The 21,543-nt window shown below is 42.3% G+C and overlaps 1 protein-coding gene and 1 pseudogene across 2 annotated transcripts in view; both read left to right on the top strand.

The window, feature by feature from the left end:
• Positions 1-21,543, top strand: part of MAP3K15 (mitogen-activated protein kinase kinase kinase 15) — a 114,238-nt gene that overhangs the window by 51,185 nt on the left and 41,510 nt on the right. For both annotated transcript variants that reach the window (XR_012026136.1, XM_072815492.1), the window contains exons 7-10: positions 12,444-12,614; positions 16,886-16,998; positions 17,257-17,416; positions 20,703-20,853. Coding sequence is in view for 1 of the 2 variants with exons in the window: in XM_072815492.1 (XP_072671593.1) it covers positions 12,444-12,614; positions 16,886-16,998; positions 17,257-17,416; positions 20,703-20,853 (595 nt within the window). In the remaining variant the exon portion in view is untranslated. The remainder of the gene's footprint in view (positions 1-12,443; positions 12,615-16,885; positions 16,999-17,256; positions 17,417-20,702; positions 20,854-21,543) is intronic.
• LOC140628955 (small nucleolar RNA U3) lies at positions 6,175-6,268 on the top strand (annotated as a pseudogene).

Below are 21,543 nucleotides of genomic sequence, written 5' to 3' on the forward strand. Positions count from 1 at the left end.
GTGTGTGTGTGTGTGTGTGTACACACAATGAAATATTAGCCATAAAAAAGAATGAAATCTTGCCATTTGCAGTGACACGGATGGAGCTAGAGAATATAAGGCAAGGGAAATAAGTCCAAGAAAGACAAATACCACATGATTTCACTCCTATGTGGAATGAGATGATTTTAAGAACTAAATAAGAATATCTCAAGTAAAAAACTTATTAGCACAGTGCCTGGCACACCAAAGAAGCTGAATGAATGTGAATTGTCCTTTTATTTCCTGACAGAGAATCCCAGCCACCAGGGTTGTATCATCTTCAACGATGGTATTTGAGGAAGGCTTCTTAAGAAGGGCTGCAATCTAGAAGGCCATTGGAAGTAAAATGTGAAATTTAGTGAATAGCTTCTGAGTTCTTCTACTTCAAGTAGAAGTCCCTTGATTGAGGAACCTTGCATAAGAGTTCTGGAAATTGTCCCATGTGACCTTGGGTCCTGCCCTGCCTCCTGTCTTTTCCTGGTTCACTGCCCTGTCTCTATCCTCACCTGCCTTTAGTTCTTAAGAGGGGGCAGGTTGTTCTCGTGGGTGTTTGCTCTGTCTGGAGTGTTCATTGCTTGCCTGACTGAATCTGATGATCCTTCAGGGTCTAGCTAAATGTCCCTTTCTTTAAAGGTTGGTGTTGCAAAGAATACCACATCAAAACAATGTCCCTGCTGTTACTCATTCTCATAGCACCTGTTCCTTTCCTTCATAGCACTCACATTTCTGTGTTACTTTCTAATATTTATCATCCTCCCCAGTAGGCTCAATCTGAAGGGGGCAGGAGCCATGGTCTGCTGGGCCACTGTCTACCCTGTGCCTGATACTGTTGTGCCACCCACAGAGTAGGTGTTCAGTAAGTACTTGTTGACTGGGTGAGTGAATGAATGACTCCATGACCAGCTGTGGTCTGCATATGAGATCCATAGGAGATATCTGGGTGCTTACAGTTAAGGGCTTGGTGTAATAGAAGGCAAGTCTATTGAATTTTTCTTTATATGTGTGAAAACAAAAATATCTAAGTCATACATGTTCAGCATATACTGAAACACATAAAAGAATTATTGGTAATGCCACCATTAAAGTGGGGCATGGCCCAAAGCAGGCAATCCAGAAAAGTGAAGGGCTGCATAGGCTAGGTCAGGGTCAGCAGCAATGGGTGTTTTCCTCGTGTGAGATCCCAGGTGTCAGTCAGGTGGGACAGGATATGGACTCAGAGGGGAATTGGTCTTTAGCACCAAGGAAACCCATGCCTTCTTGGCATTGGTGACTTGTGTATTAGGGTAGGGTAACTGCTGTAACAAATAGCATAACCATTTCAGTGCCTTAACATAATGAAAGTTTATTTTCACTTACGCATCATTCCAGTGTGAATGTATTGTGCTTGGGCAATCTCTTCTCTGGGTGATTGACATTCCACTCTCCTGCCATCTTGATGCTCCACCCTTTCTTCAATTCTCAGCTCTCCTTTCAGCCAGATGACAAGAAAGGAGAGACCATGGTGAATTGCCAGGGATGGTGCATACGTGTTTGCGAGTGCGCATAGCAGCTACTGAGATCTCATTTGCATACCATACAATTCACCCATGTAAAGAGTACAAGCCAGTGGTTTTAGTATATTCAGGATTGTGTAATCATCACATTCAATTTTAGAATATTTTCATCATTCCTTCCCCCAAAACCCTGAATCCATTACCAGCCTCTGTTCCCCATTCCCCCCAACTCCCCTCCCCAGCCCTAAACAGCCACTGTTGGGTTTTTGGCAATCCATTAGCAGTCACTCCATATTCCCCACCTCACTGGCTGGACCTAGGAAACCACTCATCTGGTTTTTTGTCTCTGGATTTGTCTGTTCTGGACACTTCATATGAATGGAATCCTATAGTAGGCGAGCTTTTCTGGTTGGCTTCTTGCACTTAGCATACTGTTTTCAGGGGTCATTTGTGTTGCAGCAGGTGTCAGTACTAAATTGCTTTCTGTGGCTGAATAATATTCAATTGTACTGATACAACCCATATTACACATTCATTTGTCAGTCGATGGACAAAAGTGGGTTGTTTCCACTTTTTGACTCTACCAGGGAGGTTTGCTGAGCATGGTCAGGAAGTGATGTTCGTTACTTGTTTGCATATTTCATTGGCCAAAATTCAGCCTCCTGGCCCAACCTAACTGCAAGGGAAGTTGGGAAATGTGTTCTGGCTCAGGGCCCAGGAGGAAAAAAAAAAGGTTTTAGTGAACACATTCTAGCTTCTACTGCAACTTGCAAATAAGGAGTAGAGTTGAACTGGATGCATCCCTGTGAACATCCCTGAGAGTGTGTCATCAGAACAAAGAGTGCAGGTGGGAATACTCTTCACCTCCTGTAGCTTTTGTGAAAATGGGAAAGCCAGCTCCCCGTCAGGGCCTGCCAGTTCACTATAAAGCCTAGCCTTCATAGATGTTGCTTTGTGGTTCCAGCAAACTAGGAGAGGTTGCAACGATGGGGGCAGGGATGGGATGATTTAATAATGGTTCTACCCTGATACAGCACTAGGTCCTCTTTGTAGAGTCAGAAAACAACCATTCTGCTTCGTGTGTTTCTTTGGCTCTGGGCATTGTCCACGCTCAAATACAGGTTGCCTCTAACCGTTCCCTTTTCCTTCTGTAAATAGGGGGCATCTGGCCAGACTAAGGCACCTGCTTCCTCGTGGCAGGTGTCTTTCTGTCAAGATCCAATCAGGAAACAGAAACCTCTCTAAGTATTTAAAATAGGGGAAATTGACTCTATGGAATTGGTTACACAGGTGAGGCAAGAGCTGAGAAGCCAGTCAGGGAACTGAGGCCACTCAATTAGCATCAGCAGGTAGCTGGTTCCGTGCCTCCCTTGGCTGGAGGGACACAGAAAAGAGGTGATAGGAGCCAGGATCCCCTAAAACCATTACAAGTCAGCTTCTTGGGAACTGGATCTACGGAAGAGACGCAGCTATCGCTAGAGCCACTACACAAAACACACCACAAAAGGGAGCAAGTACTCTGGCTCCTTCATTCTTGGCCTCCTCCAGGTGCACGTCCACCGTTGTCTTCCCCTGGCTGCTCATGACTGGTAATCGGGGTCTGGGAGTCTGGAAAGCAGCCTGGAGGAGCCCGCTCCCCCGCCCTACAGAGCAAAGCAGGTAGCCGAGGACTGTATCTGACCGCAGAGACCAGTGAGTGGCCCAGCAGGCCACCGACCTTTCAGAAGCACTGATCAGTTTCTACGTATTTTTAAAGCCATCTTTATTGAGGTAGAAGGTAGAACCGACATACGATACAATGCACCCATTTAAAGCTCACAGTTCGATAACCTTTAGCCAAATAAATACACTTGTGTAACTACCACCGCAATCAAGAGACAGAAGGTTTTATCCCTCAGAGGTCCCTTTTGCCCTTTTTTGTCACACCCCCCACACACCCATCCACCCCCAGTTTGGATAATGACGATTGATTCATATTCCCAGTCACTGATCCTTTCTTTCATAATGTCCAAATCTGATATTAGGTCCTTTCAGTGATTTTTAATAAAGAATTCAGTTTTAGGACTTCTGTTCATTTGTTTTTTGAGAGTTTTCATTTCTCTCACAAAATACCTTAATTTTTTTACACATATACATTATATATGTATGTATATATACAAACACACAATGTATAGTTTTAAGTTTTTGCCAATTTTAGTGACAATCATTTTTTATCTTGATTATGGGCCACATTTTCTTCTATGCACATCTCATAATTTTATTGTATTCTAGACATTTTATCTAAAAAAAAAACAACATAGAGACTGAAGTATAATTTGTTTATTATCCTTAATATCTATATATGACTGATTTTTTTTTGAGTGTGTTTCTCCTGGAGGATGGCTGGGTTGGCCCTGGACTCCATTTTAATCAATTTACTTCCGATTAGCCCAACCCCCACCTCTTGTCTCTGCTCCCTTTCTCATCTTGTCAGTATTTGAGCAGGGAGGATTTGGGGTTGCTGTTCCTCATATCTTTGGATTCCATTTTTGCAGGGATGCATGTCTGAGTCCTCTGATAAAACATGTAATATCTTTCTACTTGGAGCCTCTCCTATACAGTGGCTTTCTTGGCAAAATGTGGGGGTGGGGGTGGCTGTACTGCAAGAGAATGCTAACACTGAGCAAATGGTTTTGCTTGGGGACCCTTCCAGATTCCATGCCATCCCATCTAGCTCATGCTGTTGTCCAAAGCTTTGCAGATTTTCTCTTTGTCCTTGGGAAGTGTTTCTATCAAAGACTTGTTCTTCCATTTCTCAGTACCTAGAGCAGACCCCCTGCTGTGGAAACTGTCCAGGCTCTTTGCTTACCTCTGACCGGGTGTTTTTTTGTTTTTTTTGTTTTTTTTTTCTGGAATCAGGGAAGTTCTTCCTCCTCTTTGGTACGGTTTATGGATTGTCCAGGCTCAGACTGTTGCTGTGGGAGTGGAAGGACTTTCTTAGTCTTCTCCAGGGAAGCAAGCAACTCTTGAAAGGTTTTTGATGGGCCCCTGAAGACAAAGTTGGTTGTAGAAAGGACCCCCTGGTCTAGTGAGACATTTTGCTTGTTAATTCTGAGTGCTTGCTTTGGAGAAAAATGTTTTGGAACTCTGACTCCCACCTTATGAACTTTCTTTTAAAAATACAATACAGCAAAGATGGACAGACAGATGGGATGTTTAGTGACCAACGAGAGCTCTGGCACAACTGTAGCTCACAGTCACCTTGAGGGGTAAGCAAAATCAAACAAACTTTTCACATGAAGAACTGAAGGACAGAAAGGGTGAGCAACTTGCTTGACTCAAATGGGTAATAAATGGTATGAAAATAACCAGAACCTAACTGTTATTAGAAGATTCCCAATCTGGTGTTGTAGGGTGTTTTGTTTTTTCCTCTGTATATCTTATTGCATAAATAATAAATAAATTTGTTTTTGTGAAAAACAGGAGGGAATAAACATTTATTTTTTTAAGATTTATTTATTTATTCATGAGAGACACACAGAGAGAGGCAGAGACACAGGCAGAGGGAGAAGCAGGCTCCATGCAGGGAGCCCAATGTGGGACTTGATTCCAGATCCCAGGATCACGCCCTGAGCCAAAGGCAGACGCTCAGCTGCTAAGCCACCCAGGTGCCCCCCCAAAAACGTTTAAAGCAATTGTCCCTTATAATTCTAATCTCTAGTCCTACACATATTCCAGAAGTAATCTCTCACCACTTTGGTGTATATCCTTTCAGTTTTCTGCATCCTTACATACTCCTGACTACATCACTCAGCAGGGTTTCTACAATACAGAACCATATAGGAGATGCACTGCTGTGGTCTTTGTTCACTCAGCAGTCAGTTGATGAAGGTCTTTTCATGTTCAGTACTGCTCAGTTTGTCATCCATTTAACAGATGTTTGTTGAGCACCTACTATGTCCTAGATCCAGTTATAATCCCTGGGGCATAGCTGTGAACAGACCAGACAGAAAAACCTCTCCCTCTTGGAGCTTACATTCTTAAGCGGGAAGAGACTATACAAACGAAGTACAACTATTTTTTTTTAATTTTTATTTATTTATGATAGTCACAGAGAGAGAGAGAGAGAGAGGCAGAGACACAGGCAGAGGGAGAAGCAGGCTCCATGCACCGGGAGCCCGATGTGGGATTCGATCCCGGGTCTCCAGGATCGCGCCCTGGGCCAAAGGCAGGCGCCAAACCGCTGCGCCACCCAGGGATCCCCGAAGTACAACTATTAACACAATTTAGGGTGCTAGGGAGGCTGGTGGGGCATTACAGTTTATAAGCTGAGTGCTCAGAGAAGATTTGACTTACGAGAGAGTGACATGAAGAAAAAAAAATGAGAAAGAGATGAGGGAGCATACCATGTAAATATATTGGGGGAAGGACATTCCAGAAGGTTCCAGGGAAGAGCATAGAATGGCAGGGAGGCTTGTACAGCTGGAGGAGAGTAGGTGATGGTGAGTGAATAGTAAAATAACTGGGAGCCAGATCTTCTAGAATCTTGCAGGCCTCTGAAAGAAGATATTTGCTCTGAGATGGGAGCCTCTAGAAAGAGGGTTTTTTTTTGTTTTTGAGATATAATTGATATATAACATTAGTTTCAGGTGTATACATGTATACATGTACATTTTGTGTAAAGACTATACTTTCAGGGATCATTTCTATAGTTTGTTTTGTGTAACAATTACCACAGTAAGTTTAGTTAACATCTATCACCACACATAATTAGAAATATTTTTCTTGTGAAAAGAACTTTTAAGATCTCTCTTAGGAACTTTTTAAAGGAGGCTCTGCACCCATTATGGGGCTTGAACTCATGACCCAGAGATCAAGAGTCACATACTATACTGACTGAGCCAGCCAGATACCCCATGGAACTTTCAAACATATAATACAATATTAACTATAGTCACCATGCTGTGTATTACATCCCCAAGACTCGTGTATTTTATAACTGAAAGTTTATACCTTTTGACCCATTTTACTCCACCCCTGGCAGCCACCAGCCTGTTCTCTGTATCTTTGAGCTTGGTTTGTTTGGGTTGCTTTTTTAGATTCTACATGTAAGTGAGATCATATAGTATTTCTCTTTCTCTTACTTATTTCACTTAGCATAATGCCCTCAAGATCCATCCATGTTGTTGCAAATGGCACAATTCCTTTTTTTTTTCTTTTTTTTTTGGATTCCTTTCTTTTTATGACTGAATAATATTTGGTTGTATATGTATACCACATTGTTTATCCATTCATTCACTGATGGACACTTGGGTTGCTTGTAGGTCTTGGCTATTATAAATAATGCTGCAGTGAGCATGGGAGTGCAGATATCTTTTAGATTAGTATTTTTGTTATCCATAGATAAATACCCATAAGTGAGATTGCTGGATCATATGGTAGTTCTATTTTGAATTTTTGCAAGGATCTCCATATTGATTTTCAAGAATCTCCATTTTTTTTTCCCCAAGAATCTCCACAGTGGCTGCGCCAATTTGCATTCCCACCCACAGTGCATGAGGATTCCCTTTCTCCACTTCTTTGCCACCACTTGTTAACTCGGATTTTTTTTTTTTTTAATCTTAGCCATTCTAAGAAGCAAGAGGTAATGTTTCCTTGTGGTTTTGAAATGCATTTTCCTGATGATGAGTGATGTTGAGCATCTTTTTCTGGGTCTGTTAGCCATCTTTACTGTTGGCCATCTTTATGCCTTCTTTGGAAAAATGTTTATTTAGGTTCTCTGCCCATTTTTTAATCAGACTTTTTTGCTATTGAGTTATATGAATTCTTCATATATTTTGGATATTAACTTCTTATCAGATATATTATTTGCATGGAGAGTTTTGAGTAGTGGAGTGACATGGTCTGACTTAGTGTTTAGCAGAATCACTCTGCTGTGTTGAGAACAGATAGTAGAGGGGTGAGGGTGGAAGCAGGAAATGACAGTCACTTGGACCAGGGTAGTGATGACTGGGGGTCATGAAAAGTAGGCCATTTTTGGCTATGGCTGAAAATAAGAACCAACAGAGTTTTTTGATTAAATAAAAAATATTAGAGAAATGAAGCATGATTCCAAAGTGTTTGGCATGAAAAACAGGAGTGGACTGGGCATTATTAAATAAGGCGGAGAAGAACAGCTTTGACCAACAGTTGAGTTTTGGACACATCAAGTTTGAGGTATTAGACATGCAAGTGAGATGCTAGGAAGGCAGTTGGATATGTAAGCCTGGAGTTTAGAGGAGAGCTCTGGGCTGGAGATAGGAATGTGGGAGTCATCAGAATATGGATGGTTTGAAGAAGCATGGCACTAGATGATATCACCAAGGGATCTGATGTAGCAACTGATAAAGAAGCAAGGTCCAAGTGTTGTGCTAAGGACACTCCAGTGTTAAAAAGACAGGGGAGATGAATAGGAGCCCAGAAAAATAAGACTAAAATAGAAGGAAAATCAGGAGTGTGTGTGGTGTCCTGCAAGCCAAATGAAAGTGGTCCAAGGAGGAAAGGAGTACTCAAAGGTCAAGTGCCACTGGTGGGGCAGATAATATGAGGGCTGAGAAGTGGTCCATGCGTTTAGCAGTGATGCAGACTTACTGAATGAGAATATCCAGGATAGGACACACTGATGCCTGGATCCCATCTCCAGAGAATGATTTAAATGGCCTCAAGTGCAGCCTCAACATCAAGATTTTTAAAGTTTCCCAGGTGATTCTAACATGCAAGCCAAGGTTGTGACCCCTGCTGTCTTAATTCACATCTGTCAATTTGTGAAATGGCCTTATTGTCAGAAACATATGTTGCCAGACTAATGAAACACGGGAGTTTTTATCTATGGACCTATTCTTGGATACTTTGGCATCTGAAAATGATAAACAGATCTGAAAACTTGACGATTAACCACTAAAGGGATTAGCTATTTAGCACCTATCCTTAAGTTGCTTTTAAGCCAAAAATCACTTTTCTTTTCACTTTTCTTTTCATTTTTTGCAAATGTTCAGTTTTGGGTATTTTTTTTAATCCTGAGAAGACCTTTTGTTTTGATTAACAAGGGTAAGTTTCAAGTTAAAAAAATTCAAGGGAAATGTTGCTGTAAATGGTCCAAAGAAAACAAAACAAATGAGCCTGAACCCAGATCAATAATGAAACATTTAAAAGAGTTCAGGACATTTTTCTCTGAATCCTGAATATTTGACACCTCAAAAGTTGGCTCATAACAGATGTAGAAATTTTGTAGCTCATTAAAGTTTTAATCTTTTTCATTTTCCTGTCACAGACTGTAGAAATTATTTAAATGCTCCACTAAAGTTGAGTTGTGTTGATATCTGTTGGCTTTTAAAAATGAGAAGGTATCACGGGTAGGCTGTTCATTAAGAGATCTGTTTTTGCAGGCTAGTTAAATGGGATTCTGTGAACAAAGAGAGTAGAGATCAAATATGTGAGAATAAGACCAAGGCAGAAAATAGAAAAAGTCAGAGTTGTAATACAGGCTTAATTATTGCAGCCTTCTAGCAGAATGCCAAGTGTCTAGATTAGCCTTTCTCAACCTGGATTGGGTTCCACAGAGAATTAAACCCTAAGGCATCTATTGTATCAATTGAACAAACTCCCTTATGGATCCAGAATGGGGCTACCTATGTACCATACTTGGGAGAAGGGAGAAAATAGTCACTCAAGATAATCATATAACTTTCTCTGGAGCTTAATTCATTCAGATCCCAGTTGAGAAAAGCTGTTTGAGATACTAATCTTTTGTCTCAAATGATGGAATAGTTTTATGAGGTACAAGTCCTCCAGAAAAAAGCGTAAAAAAGCCTGTTGTAAAATTGCCAAGAACTTAAAAGGAATAATCTCTTTATTCATCTATTAGAATAGTTACTAGTAAAACATGCACAGGAACACTTTGTACAAATCCCAGCAATGATTTTTTTGAACAATCTAACGTGTATCCTTCCAGACTGTCTATGTACATGAACATATATGTAAATAGCGTTTACTGCAAAAAAAAATGGGATCATGCTATTTAGTTCAGCAATTTTTTTTCATGAACTCTTATGGGAATTCTTCTATATAATTACATACAGACCTGCCTCTGTCTAAGGGTTAGGTTACATGATACATCGTAGTTTGGTTGTTAAATATATTCTGGGGCACCTGAGTGGCTCAGTGGTTGGGCATCTGCCTTCAGCTCGGGTCATGGTCCTGGGGTCCTGGGATCAGGTCTCGCATCAGGCTCCCCACAGGGAGCCTGCTTCTCCCTCTGCCTGTGTCTCTACCTCCCTCTCTCTGTTTCTCATGAATAAATAAATAAAATCTTTAATGTATATATTACCATTCATATGTTAATGGACATTTGGGTTATCTCCAGGTTTTCATTGTTAGGAGCAATGCCATAATAAACACCTTTGTTCAAAAATTCTTGAGTGTATATATATAGGAGTTTTTCTATAGTACAGATTCGAGAAGAATTGTTGTCAGAATGGGCTTTGACTTTTTTTTTGTTTCGTTTTTTTAATATAAATTTCAGACACAGTCCAAAGTAGGAAATACTGTAGTGAGCCCTCTTGTACCCCTTTCCCACTTCAATAGTCATCCCTGCACGTCCAGTTTTGCTTCCTGCTCACCCCACCTGCCCTGCCCTCCTACCCTAATGCCAGATTGATCATGAAGCCAGGACAGGCCATTTTACCCATAGTGATTTCAGTATCGTCTGAGGGAGCACTTTACAAAACACGGTCATGATTGTGCTGTAATGAGCAATAATTCTTCAGCAGGAGCGTTTACATTCTCCCAGGTACCTCTCTGTCTTTAGTTTTATGTGTACAGTGGGTTTGAGTCGTGATCCAGACAAAGTCTTTTTTTTTTTTAATTTTTATTTATTTATGATAGTCACACACAGAGAGAGAGAGAGGCAGAGACACAGGCAGAGGAAGAAGCAGGCTCCATGCAGTGGGAGCCCGATGTGGGATTCGATCCCGGGTCTCCAGGATCGCGCCCTGGGCCAAAGGCAGGCGCCAAACCGCTGCGCCACCCAGGGATCCCCAGACAAAGTCTTATACATGGCATTTGGTTAATAAGATTCTTAAGTCTTTTTTGTTGTTGTTGTATAGATTTCCCCTTCTTCATTTTAATATAGTTGATAGGTTTCAATCCTTTATAGTTATTCTTCCTAAGGCTCACACTGTCTCCTCTTTGGCCAAACACCGATTCTTTTTGGTTTCTGAATCTTTCTGATGTGAGCTTAGTAGCTCCTTTGTGTCTTTGTATTGAGATATTCCAGGATCATCTTAGACCCATCTGGAATTGGCTGTTCCTCCACAGAGTCCTGCTTCCATGTAGTGAGACATGGTGTTTATAGGCCCCAGTCAGGGCCGGAAGTTCTCATTGCTACTGAATTGGTCATCTTTTGGTCCTTTTCAGTAGACAAGGAAGACCACCTTGTGAATCCATACTGATGTTCCAATTCAAATTTGGGACCATAGGATTTTTACTGAATTTTTTTTTCTGTATCTCCTATGCATAGCTCTGGTTCCTAATGATATTAACATTATTTTTTTGGTATTCTATACTACAAATATGTAATATTTTCAAAATACCAGTACCATTATTATCACTAACAATGTGATTACTGGAAACTATATAAGATTTCTTTGCGTTTCTATTTTTTCCTTAGGTTTTTATCCCTTTAAGAAAATAGTCAAATTGCTGTGTTTTAAAAATAGTGGATTTCTACTTGGTGCATAAGCCATGAGGCACATGCGGAGGTTCATTTGTTTTGTTTTGCTGCAGCCACAAATTCAGATGGTGTTTATTGGCAAATGGTGTTTTTAGGGAACACTTAAAATTTTATTTCATTTTCTTTCATAATTGTGTAAAAAAACTTGCATAGTTTCAGTCACATTACAAAAAAGGAGTTTCTTTTCTTGTCCCTTTCATCATGTTCTCTCCCTCCACCTATTGGTGGTAACTTTTATTACCTTTTTGTTTATCCTTTCATTTTGAAGAATCAAAGCAGATACATATCTCTATTCACTTCCTCCTTTTGCTTAAATAAAAAGGTAGCTTTCTGTGCACAGTATTCAATACATAGCTTTCTCATCTTAATGGTATATTTTAGAGATCACTCCATTGCAGTGTTATATAGAAATTGTTTCTTTTTACAAGTATTTAATATGAACATCATTAACCGTAGTCGATTTCCTCAGTCTCCACTACTGCTGAGCATTTGCTTCCAAACCTTCATGGGAAGCTATAATATTTCACAGCCACAAACTCAGGTTATTTTGTGGCAAAGATTATTTTAAGAATGGTCTAAGGAATCTACTATCTGTGGAAAATGAATTTTTTTTTACCATATAATCTAATAAGGGAGAAGACTGATCTATGAATATAGAAATAATTTTTCAGATCTGCTCCGGTGGATACAACATGAGACTGGAAAACAGATTGCCAGGGTCTTTGCCTGTTTGAGGACGGCAAGGCATTCTCAGGTCAAGAAATAAATTTCTCTTGGCTTTCTGAATTTGCGGGCTCTGCTGCTTTTCCAAAAAAGCCTTTTGTCAAACTGTTATCATTACAATTCAGGCTTAGCTTCTGAAATCCTTGCTGTTCATCCAGCAACAGGAGCCTGCCGTGTTATTTTTTTCTCTTTCCAGACACGTTGGTCTGCATCTGCTTTCATCCACAGTCTAGGTCTCATTGAGAGAAGGGACCAAGTAGGGACCGTGACAGTCTGAGATTTACTGGTGTGAGTCTGAAGCAATTGTTAAATTGGAACATGAAAAGAATGAGTTACAATACAGACTTTGTTTCCTGCTAAAGCACAGCATCCTTGCACCAGCCCCTCACAGAATGAGTGCATATATACTACTGTGTCTTGGTTCAGACATGTGTGATCTTACCACACAAATCTTTCAGGAGAAACCGTGCAGGCGACCGAGAAAAGGCTCTGCAGGTCATGCTCCAGGTTCTGCAGAGCTGTGACCACCCAGCCCCCGACATGTTCTGCCTGTGTGGGAGGATCTACAAGGACATCTTCTTGGATTCAGACTGCAAAGATGACACCAGCCGAGACAACGCCATTGAGTGGTAAACCCTCCATCCTAATCAGTAGCACAAGCATCTCTGCAAAGAACAGAATTGCAGAGGCTAAGGATCCAGGTCTTGTCCCAATGAATATAAGTCAGCCTGCCTGCCTGTCTGCTGGCAGTGGGGGAAAAAGTCGTTAAATGTGGTTTGGGAATTTCCAGATGCCTTTTTCTGAAGAGAAACCATTAGAAACAGGTTTTTGTAGTGGTGACATTCTTCTCACGAGTTCACTCATTTATAAGAGCAAGGAGGAGGGCTCAGCATGCTCCTTCCCAGCTACTGCTTCCAGAACTTTGTTCTACTGCCATCAGGGTGTTATCTTTTCAGTGAGCTGTTCATTCCTTCCTCCATTTGTTCATCTAACAAATGTGGGTTTAGGGCTTACTGTATGCCAGAAATTTCTCTAGATGGTGGAGATAAAGACACAGCAGACATAGACACAAATTCCTGCCATCATGGACCTTGCCTTGCTGGTAAGGGAAGTCAGACAAAGAAATGGAGAAGAATCGGATGTTACCTGTTGGTGAGGGTTCTCGGGATAAGGTCATCAGAGAATGGGAGAAGGAGGCTTGAGAGGAGTTGTATGCAGTTTCAGGTAGGTCAGTGGTCAGTGAAGGCGAGTAAAGATGTGAGGGTGGTGAGATGAGCCTTGGAGAAAACTGTGGGGAAAGTGTTTTTGGGAGTAGGGGCCAGCAGGGGCCAAAACCCAGAGGGGAAGCTTGCTGGGCATGTTCAAGGATGGTGAGGTGTGAGCAAGCAGAGAGCAGCAGGAAACAGGAGAGGAGAAGACCCTTTGACTCTGAGTGCAATGATATAACATCGGAGTGCTCTGAGCGGAGCAGTGACGAGATCCGATGTGCATTTTCACCAGCGTGCCCTCGCTGTTCAGCAAAGAATACATTTCCGGGGGTGTATTAGCTATTGTTTGCTGCATAATGAACAAGTCCAAAACTTAGTGGCTTAAAAACTTCTCATTTTTCATGATTCTGTGGATTGGCCAGGCTGCTGCTTGGCTGGTTCCATCTTAAACTGCTGGGCTCACTCCTAAAAATGAGGTCAGCTGAAGGCTCAGCAGGACTGGAAGGTCCAAGATGACCTCACACACATTTGGTGGCTGGTGCTGGGTGTTGGTAGTGTGCCTCCATGCTCTGCCTGTGGGTCTAATCCTGCCAGACCAGGTTTCTTACGCGGTGGGCAGCATTCTGAGAACATGAAGGTAGAAGCTGCAAAAGCCTCTTAGGCTTAGGCTCTGGAACTCACACAAGGTTGGTTCCACCACATGCTCTGGGTCACATCACAAGTGTATCGCATGATTAACGATTCAAGGGTGTGGAGAAATGGACTCCGGCCATGGGCAGGGGCAGTGACAGAGGCACGCATCTCATGAGATGAGGAGGATCTGTGGCAATTAAATAATCTACCACAGGGGCAAGGGCAGAAGCAGGGAACAGTGAGGAGACGACCACAGTAATGCAGGGAAGAGCTGATGGAGCCAGAGTGGTGGTGATGAAAATGGGGAGATAGCAGAGCCTGGACGTAGGTGGAAGGTGGAGCCAACAGCCTACCTCATCTGTTTCTGTCACAAGAGCTCTTGACATGGCTGCTCCACTCTCCATTCTAGCTGCTTCCCCTTCCCCTGTCCTCCTCTGGCTCCATCCTGCTCTGTCCTCTCCCCTCATCTCTCCATCCACTCTCTTCCCTGGTGATCCCCCTCACACCCACACTTTGGGAACCTGAGCCGGTCTCCAGCCCAACCTGTGTCTGAAGCTTTGGCCCCACCACCCCCTTGTTTGTTCCACCTGGGGCGGAGCTGCTCTGTAAGATGCAGGATGTCCGAGGCTAAAGTTCCCTTCTGCTCTCCATGCTAGGATGGCCTCCAGTGTCTTGCTTTCTTACTACCATCTTTCAGCCTCCTACGCTTAGACTTTTTGTTAATGTTTGAGAATTTTCACTCACTTATCCCCCCCCCCCCATACACACACATGGTCAGGTCCCAATTCTAACCCTTCTCTGCATCTTCCCTCTCTCTTACCACTTCCACCCTGCTTGGTGCCTTTCCCCTGCCCTCCACTCTCTTGCCGGGAATGTTTTCACAGTATCCCAAGCATGCTCTCTGCTTGGTGTCTCTAGAGTCTATTCTTCATCTATTGAACCACCATTCCTTTTTCTTCTTAAAGCTCAGAGACCCACCCACAGCGGCTCTCCGTTCCTTATTAAATAAAAATTCAAACTCTTAGATTACCATTCTATGTGCTCTGCAGACTTTCTCCAACCCACCCTGAGCCCTGTTCCCCACTACCTGAAACATATCCAACTGAACCGAATTTTCCTGGGTGTTCCATAGGCTCCCGTCTCTGCTTTTGCCTTTTTCTGTGTTGGGTATTTCCTTTCCAAATCACTGCTGCTGCACATCTATCCATCTTCATACCATCGCTCAAGCTTCTAGAGATGGCCCCACATACCATCTGTGGGTCCCTCTAGACTTGGATTTGTGTGGTGTAAGGATACTTATCCTACTCAACATTAGTATTTTCCCTAATTGTACCGGCTTGTGTGGGGATCTTATTACCTCCACCGCAGTGTGGGTTTGTGGAGGGCAGGGACCCCATTTTATTCTTAGTAAATTCCCAGTAGTACCTGATGTACTATTGCGATAGGAGTCACTCAGGGCATTGAAGGGGAATTAATGTTGGGTAGAGCCAAAACAGGAAGCTGTGTTGCCACCACAGTGGCCAAGAATTCAGCCCCCGAGTCAGGAGATGACTGCCTGTGGCTCCTTGAAGAAAGTCTTAGGAGCCTTTCTCCATCCACTTAAGGAAGTGGGGGGTCCAAGGGCAAATGAAGCTTAGTCTTTCTGGTACATTAGCTTTGGTGAGACCTTGGGATCGTCTCAGCCAGGCTGTCTGGTACTGAGCTGGACCATGTGACCCAGGGAGGCAGGGGGCTGTGAGAGGCAAACCTGGAACTTCAGTCCTGACTGCATGCTCAAATTTTGTCTACACCTAAGCTGGGCAGATGAGAGGCAGAGTGAAGCCCACCCTCTGCTCAGATGACTTTTGATAGTAAAAGAACGTGGCAGGGGAGGAATCAAATACCATAAGATATGATTTTGAAAATCCCCAAAACATTTGGGATAGGGTTCAATTTTATTGGAATTTTGTTGGCTGGGGTTGAAACAACTTTCTTAGTGTTAGTTGGTCCCTCCGTCCATCTGAAGTGTGCTCATGTACTGCCCCAAAGTTCATAAAACTAAATTTTAACTGACTTATAGGATAGGTTCTCCCTTCCACAATAAATATTTTGTTGGTGTTTAATTCTCTTGTTGTCATGTGAGTGATCAAATTCCTCCTGGTTTACAAGCCTTTGGTATGAACAGTGCCACTTAAAGACATTTCATTGTCATTACTTCATTGATCAAATTCTTTTTTTCCCCATCCATAATATTCCTACCCACTCATGGAAGGGAAAGAAGCTTTCTATGTAAAGAAAAAAGAGAATTAAAATGGCACTCTCTAAACTTCTGGTACTAAAATGGTATTCTCTGTTTCAGATATTGTTCTTTATCCTAGTGGAATAGATCTCTGCTCTTTCTCTCACTTTATGCCACTATTTGCAGAGTAATCTAGAGTCCAGGATTCTGGCAACACTGCTTCCTACAGGAAAAACTGACTCCATTTTGTGATAAAAGCAAACAGCCTGCAGAGTAATAGCCTACAATTGATGGAATTCCTATGTAATGAAAAATGCTCTGTGTACAAATGGAGTCTAACTTTTAAGATGAGATTTGGACATCCAGTTGTGGTCTGCTTTATGGGGGTAGAGTTATAAAAGGTTTTAAATTTCTTTTGTATACTTTAATTTATTTCATACAGTTATTTTATATATAAAATCATAAAAATATATAAATTTTTATATATATATAAAAACCTGGGGCACCTGACTGGCTCAGTCAGTTAAGTGTCTGCCTTCCGCTCAGGTCATGATCCCAGGGTCCTGGAATTGAGCTCTGTACTGGGCTCCCTGCTCAGCAGGGAGGCTGCTTCTCCCTCTCCCTCTGCTTCTCCCCCTGCTTGTACTTGTGTTCTCTCTCTCTCTCTCTCTCTCTCTTTCTCTGTCAAATAAATCTTTAAAAAATTTTCCTCATCAGTTTTTTTTAACTACTTAGTGTTATGACATTTTTAAAGAAGAGTTCATGAGAAGGTTGGCTTGTGCCATTACTTACCATTTTTTCCTTGTACCATGATAGTAATCTGGTGGGTCTTTCATTACAGGTACCGCAAAGGCTTTGAGCTCCAGTCATCTCTCTATTCAGGAATTAACCTGGCAGTTCTGCTGATAGTTGCTGGACAACAATTTGAAACTTCCATGGAACTAAGGAAGATAGGTAAAGCTATTTATGATCACAGGAGTTGATAGGCTTTGGTCACCCCAATTCAGCATTAAAAATTATCTTCAAATAACTAGCATTTTATTTCACAGGTAACAGTTATTCTCTGATAGCACACCTGAGACAGCAGCCAAAATAAAGTGCATGCAAAAAAAAAAAATAAAGTGTATGCTATTTCCTCTCTCTAAAGGCTTGCATAATAGGAGAGAAGCTAGAAAGATTTTTCATAACTTCATTAAAATTCAAATCCTTCAGGTGTCCGGCTGAACAGTTTGTTGGGAAGGAAAGGGAGCTTGGAGAAAATGAGCAATTACTGGGATGTGGGTCAGTTTGTCACCGTCGGTGTGTTGGCCAATGATATCGGGAAGGCGGTCCAGGCGGCAGAGAGGTTGTTCAAACTGAGACCTCCAGTTTGGTGAGTCGTGTGTGTGTGTGTGTGTGTGTGTGTGTGTGTGTGTGTGTGGCGGGGGGTCCTCACTTCTCTCAATATCTGATCTTATTCTGAAGGGGAAAGTGGCTAAATTGCAAAAGACAATAACACTTGCTGTGTTTGTCTTTCTGACTTCTTCATTAACATAAACAATGTAATGGAAGCAAAAACAGCTCCGCAGGCACACTTGGTTTTATGTGACGGGAGGGAAGGACAGACCCACTGGCACATACATGTATGGAATATGTCCCTGTGTGCTCTATCTCCAAGATGAGACTTTCAATCTTATTAATTTCTTCAGGTCATCTCAGTCATTGAGAACAAAACATTCTTTGGTACTAGCATGTATTTGTGAAAAAGTGGGTAGTAGAGCTAAAAGCACACCAAGAAAGCAATGTGCATCACAAATGTGCACAATGTGCATCACAAAAAAACCAAGATACGGTCAAAAACATGGTGGCACAGCAGTGGCCACAGGTTAGCCCATTATGTAGCCATTAAAACGTGCAAGAAAGAACACTGGGAAACATGGACATGTGTTCATGGATAAGAATAAGAAAAGCCAACGGCAGGGTATATTGTTCTCGATCAGCGGTTCTCAAAGTTGTTTGTGTATCTGAATCCGCTATGTTGATTAAAACACAGATTGTTGGGGGATCCCTCGGAGGCTCAGCAGTTTAGTGCCTGCCTTCGGCCCAGGGTGTGATCCTGGAGTCTCCCTGCATGGAGGCTCCCTGCATGGAGCCTGCTTCTCCCTCTGCCTGTGTCTCTGCCCCTCTTTCTCTCTCTCTCTGTGTCTCTCGTGAATAAATAAATAAAATCTTAAAAAAAAAAACACAGATTGCTGTGCCCACCCTTAGGATATCTGGTTCCAAAGGTCTAGGAAGGGGCCTGAGAATTTGCATCTACAGCTGACAGTCTGCTGCTGGTCTGGGAAATCATGCTTTGAGAACCACTGTTCTCTGTGGACTTCTTTTCATTAAAAAGTGGTGTTCGGTATGTAACTCAGAGTAAAGTCTGAGTTATTGCGAGGGGTGGGCAATAGCTGACTTGCCAGTTGATGTGAAGCTCCATGAGAATCATCATTCTGTCATTGATTCCTGTGGTCTCATAATAGGTGCTCACTAGATATCTGTGTAATTATTTTTTTAAGATTTATTTATCATTCATGAGAGACACAGAAAGGCAGAGACATAGGCAGAGGGAGAAGCCGGCTCCTCGCAGGGAGCCTGATGTGGGACTCGATCCCGGAACTCCGGGATCGTGCCCTGAGCTGAAGGCAGATGTGCAACCACTGAGCCACGCAGGTGTCCCAGTATCTGTGTAATCATTGAATGAGGGGTTCGCTCCAAAAGGGTGACAGTGGTTCTCTCAGAGACATAGCCTTATGAGAAGTTTTAAATCTTTTTTATCTTCATTTTTCTAATTTGTCTAAAATGCATTTGGATTACATGCATAATTTAAAATTTTTTACGTTTAATGATCCACTTTCATCTGCCCCCTGTTCTTGCCCAGCTCAGTAGGACAGTCTGGACTCACAGGGGTCAGAATGTCTGTAGTCATTTTCAGTTGAACCCCATTTCTTCCCAGTCAGTCTGAAAGACCCAAATGTGATCCCCAAACCATATCAACATCTTGGAAGTCTTTCTGAGGCTGCACGAACAGGGAGGCAGGCAGAGCCTCTAGCCCTCCTGGAGCAGCTGCTTTTTCCAGAACTTTTCAGGTGCTCTGCTGCACCTGATCCAGACAGAGCGGACTCCACAGAGGTGACAGCTGAGCCTTGGTGCATTCTCAGTGCATCCGCACCTACCCTGGCTGACAGTGTGGGCACCTAATATCGTAGCCCCAAGACCGCCCCGGGGTTCATGATTCACTAGAAGAACTCATAGGACTCAGAATGGCTGTTGTACTCAGGTTTAAGATTTATTACAATACACGTATATACAGACAGAAGTCAGCAGAAGCACAAGGCATACAGGGTAGAGTCTGGAAGAGGCCAGGCACCAGAGTCCTGCTGTCCGCGCCCAGTGGGGTGACTTACACAGTGCCGATTTCTCTCCACAACTATGGATGGCAGCACACACAAAGTATTGACAACCAGGGAGGCTCACCAAGGCTTGGTGTCCAGGGTTTTATGAGGGGGCTGTCGGTTGTACAGGTATGGAGCATCCATGTGGTTGACCTTAGTCACCGAGTCCCCAGCCCCTCTGGAGAGGACACTGATATAGCATGGCCCAAGGCCCCCACCTTGAGTCCTATTGTTAGGATGGACTAGGTGGTGTGGCCCAAGGCCCCCGATAAACAGAAACATTCTTACCAGACTGAATAGCCCAAGGACTCAAAGATGATGTTCCAAAAGCCAGTCAAGGGCCAGACCTTTCTTTGGAATGTGTAGAGTTTAGACAACCCAGGCCTACTGAGGTCATTGTTCAGTGCACAGTACCCAAGCAAGTCAGTCTGAGTCAAGCTGATCTGCCTTCCCAGGGCAGCTCCAGACTTGGTCCTCAAAGGACAAAATAATACTCTGATGCTTTCAACTCAACCATCTGCATTCACTACCAGAGAGGATGTGACCAGTAAAGATGTGGTGAGATTGAAGATCTCATAACTTCAAAATCTACCTGGTCAGATCTAATTTAAAAAATACAATGAGTTTCACATTGGTGACTGGCAGAGGTCAAGAAGAAGAGGAGGGATGGAAGGGAAATGGTATGACTGTAGAAGGGAGACGGGAAGGATCCTTGTGACAGTGAAAGTATTTTTTATCTTAACTGTATCCATTCAATATCCTACTTGTGATCTTATTCTAGAATTTTATCAGCTATCATCATTGGTACAAATCGGGCCAAGGGTACATGAGATCTCTCTGTATTGTTTCTTACGACTATATATAAATCTATAATCACTTAATAATAAAAAGGTTAAGTTTTAAAAAGACCATGAGTTTGCCATTTTGTAATTGGTTTGAATTTCAAACTGCATGTTTTTGTTTTTAAGACAAGTTAGCAAATGTTTGCCAGTGTCCACACTTTGAATACCATTAACCCAATGTTGGTAAAAAGCCATATTGTATGATTTTGTTGGACAGACTTATTTTGACCGCTCTTTGGATTTCTTTTAATTAAGTCTGTGGCTGCCAAATGATAAAGAAGCACTCATTACACAATATGATTTTAAGTAAATGAAGCTTTTGGGAAACCTTTTTTAAAGGGAGTAGAATTGATTCCATTTCTTGAAGAATCTAATTTATTGGTGCTCTTGATTTTTCCAGGTACCTCAGGTCATTAGTTCAGAACTTGTTATTAATTCAGCGCTTCAAGAAATCCATTACTGAACATTCACCCAGGCAAGAACGGCTTAACTTCTGGTTAGATATGATTTTTGAGGCAACAAATGAAGCTCCTAATGGACTCAGATTTCCAGTAAGTCATGCTAAATCCATTTCTTTCAGATAGAATAAAAGAAACTGGGGATTGGTGCTAATTATTGAGTACTCTGAAACGTAGAAAAACCTTAGAGTAATTGAAAATATTAGATACCCATCAGTCTTCTGTAGAATCAGCCAGTTGATCGATCAACTCACTAGAAAAAGTCGGCTATGACCTCTAAAATAGTGTCTCAACTGAGAGTCATTTTGTCTCTTGGCAGACATTTGGCAGTATCTGGAGACATTTTCGGTTGACACAACTGCAAGGAAGGTTTTGCTCCTGGCAGTTAGTGGGGTGAGGGCCAGGGGTGCTGCCAGCCACCCACAGTGCATGGGTTAGCCCCTCCCCCAGCACAGAAATACTCAGCCCCAAATGTCAGCAGTGCCATAGTGGGGGAACCCTGTTCTAAATCAGTGCAAGAGTAATAGTAAAATTTTGTAACTTGGTGCTGTTTGCTGTTGAGCTTTGGTTTGCCTCCAATGACACTAGTTAATTTTTAAAATATTATTGGAAAGCAAAATGGCGATTAGCTTTTTGTGTCAAATTTAGACGACCACCTTACAAGGAGTCTTAAGATATCTAAGCACCCTAGATATTGAGCTTCAGATCATTATATTTCATATTTATGCCATGAGATTTTGTGAACGTGCCATGTTGAGGAATTTCATTAAACTTCTAATGGAG

This window comes from Canis lupus, chromosome X (genome assembly GCF_048164855.1).
Source record: "Canis lupus baileyi chromosome X, mCanLup2.hap1, whole genome shotgun sequence".
NCBI lineage: Eukaryota > Metazoa > Chordata > Mammalia > Carnivora > Canidae > Canis > Canis lupus.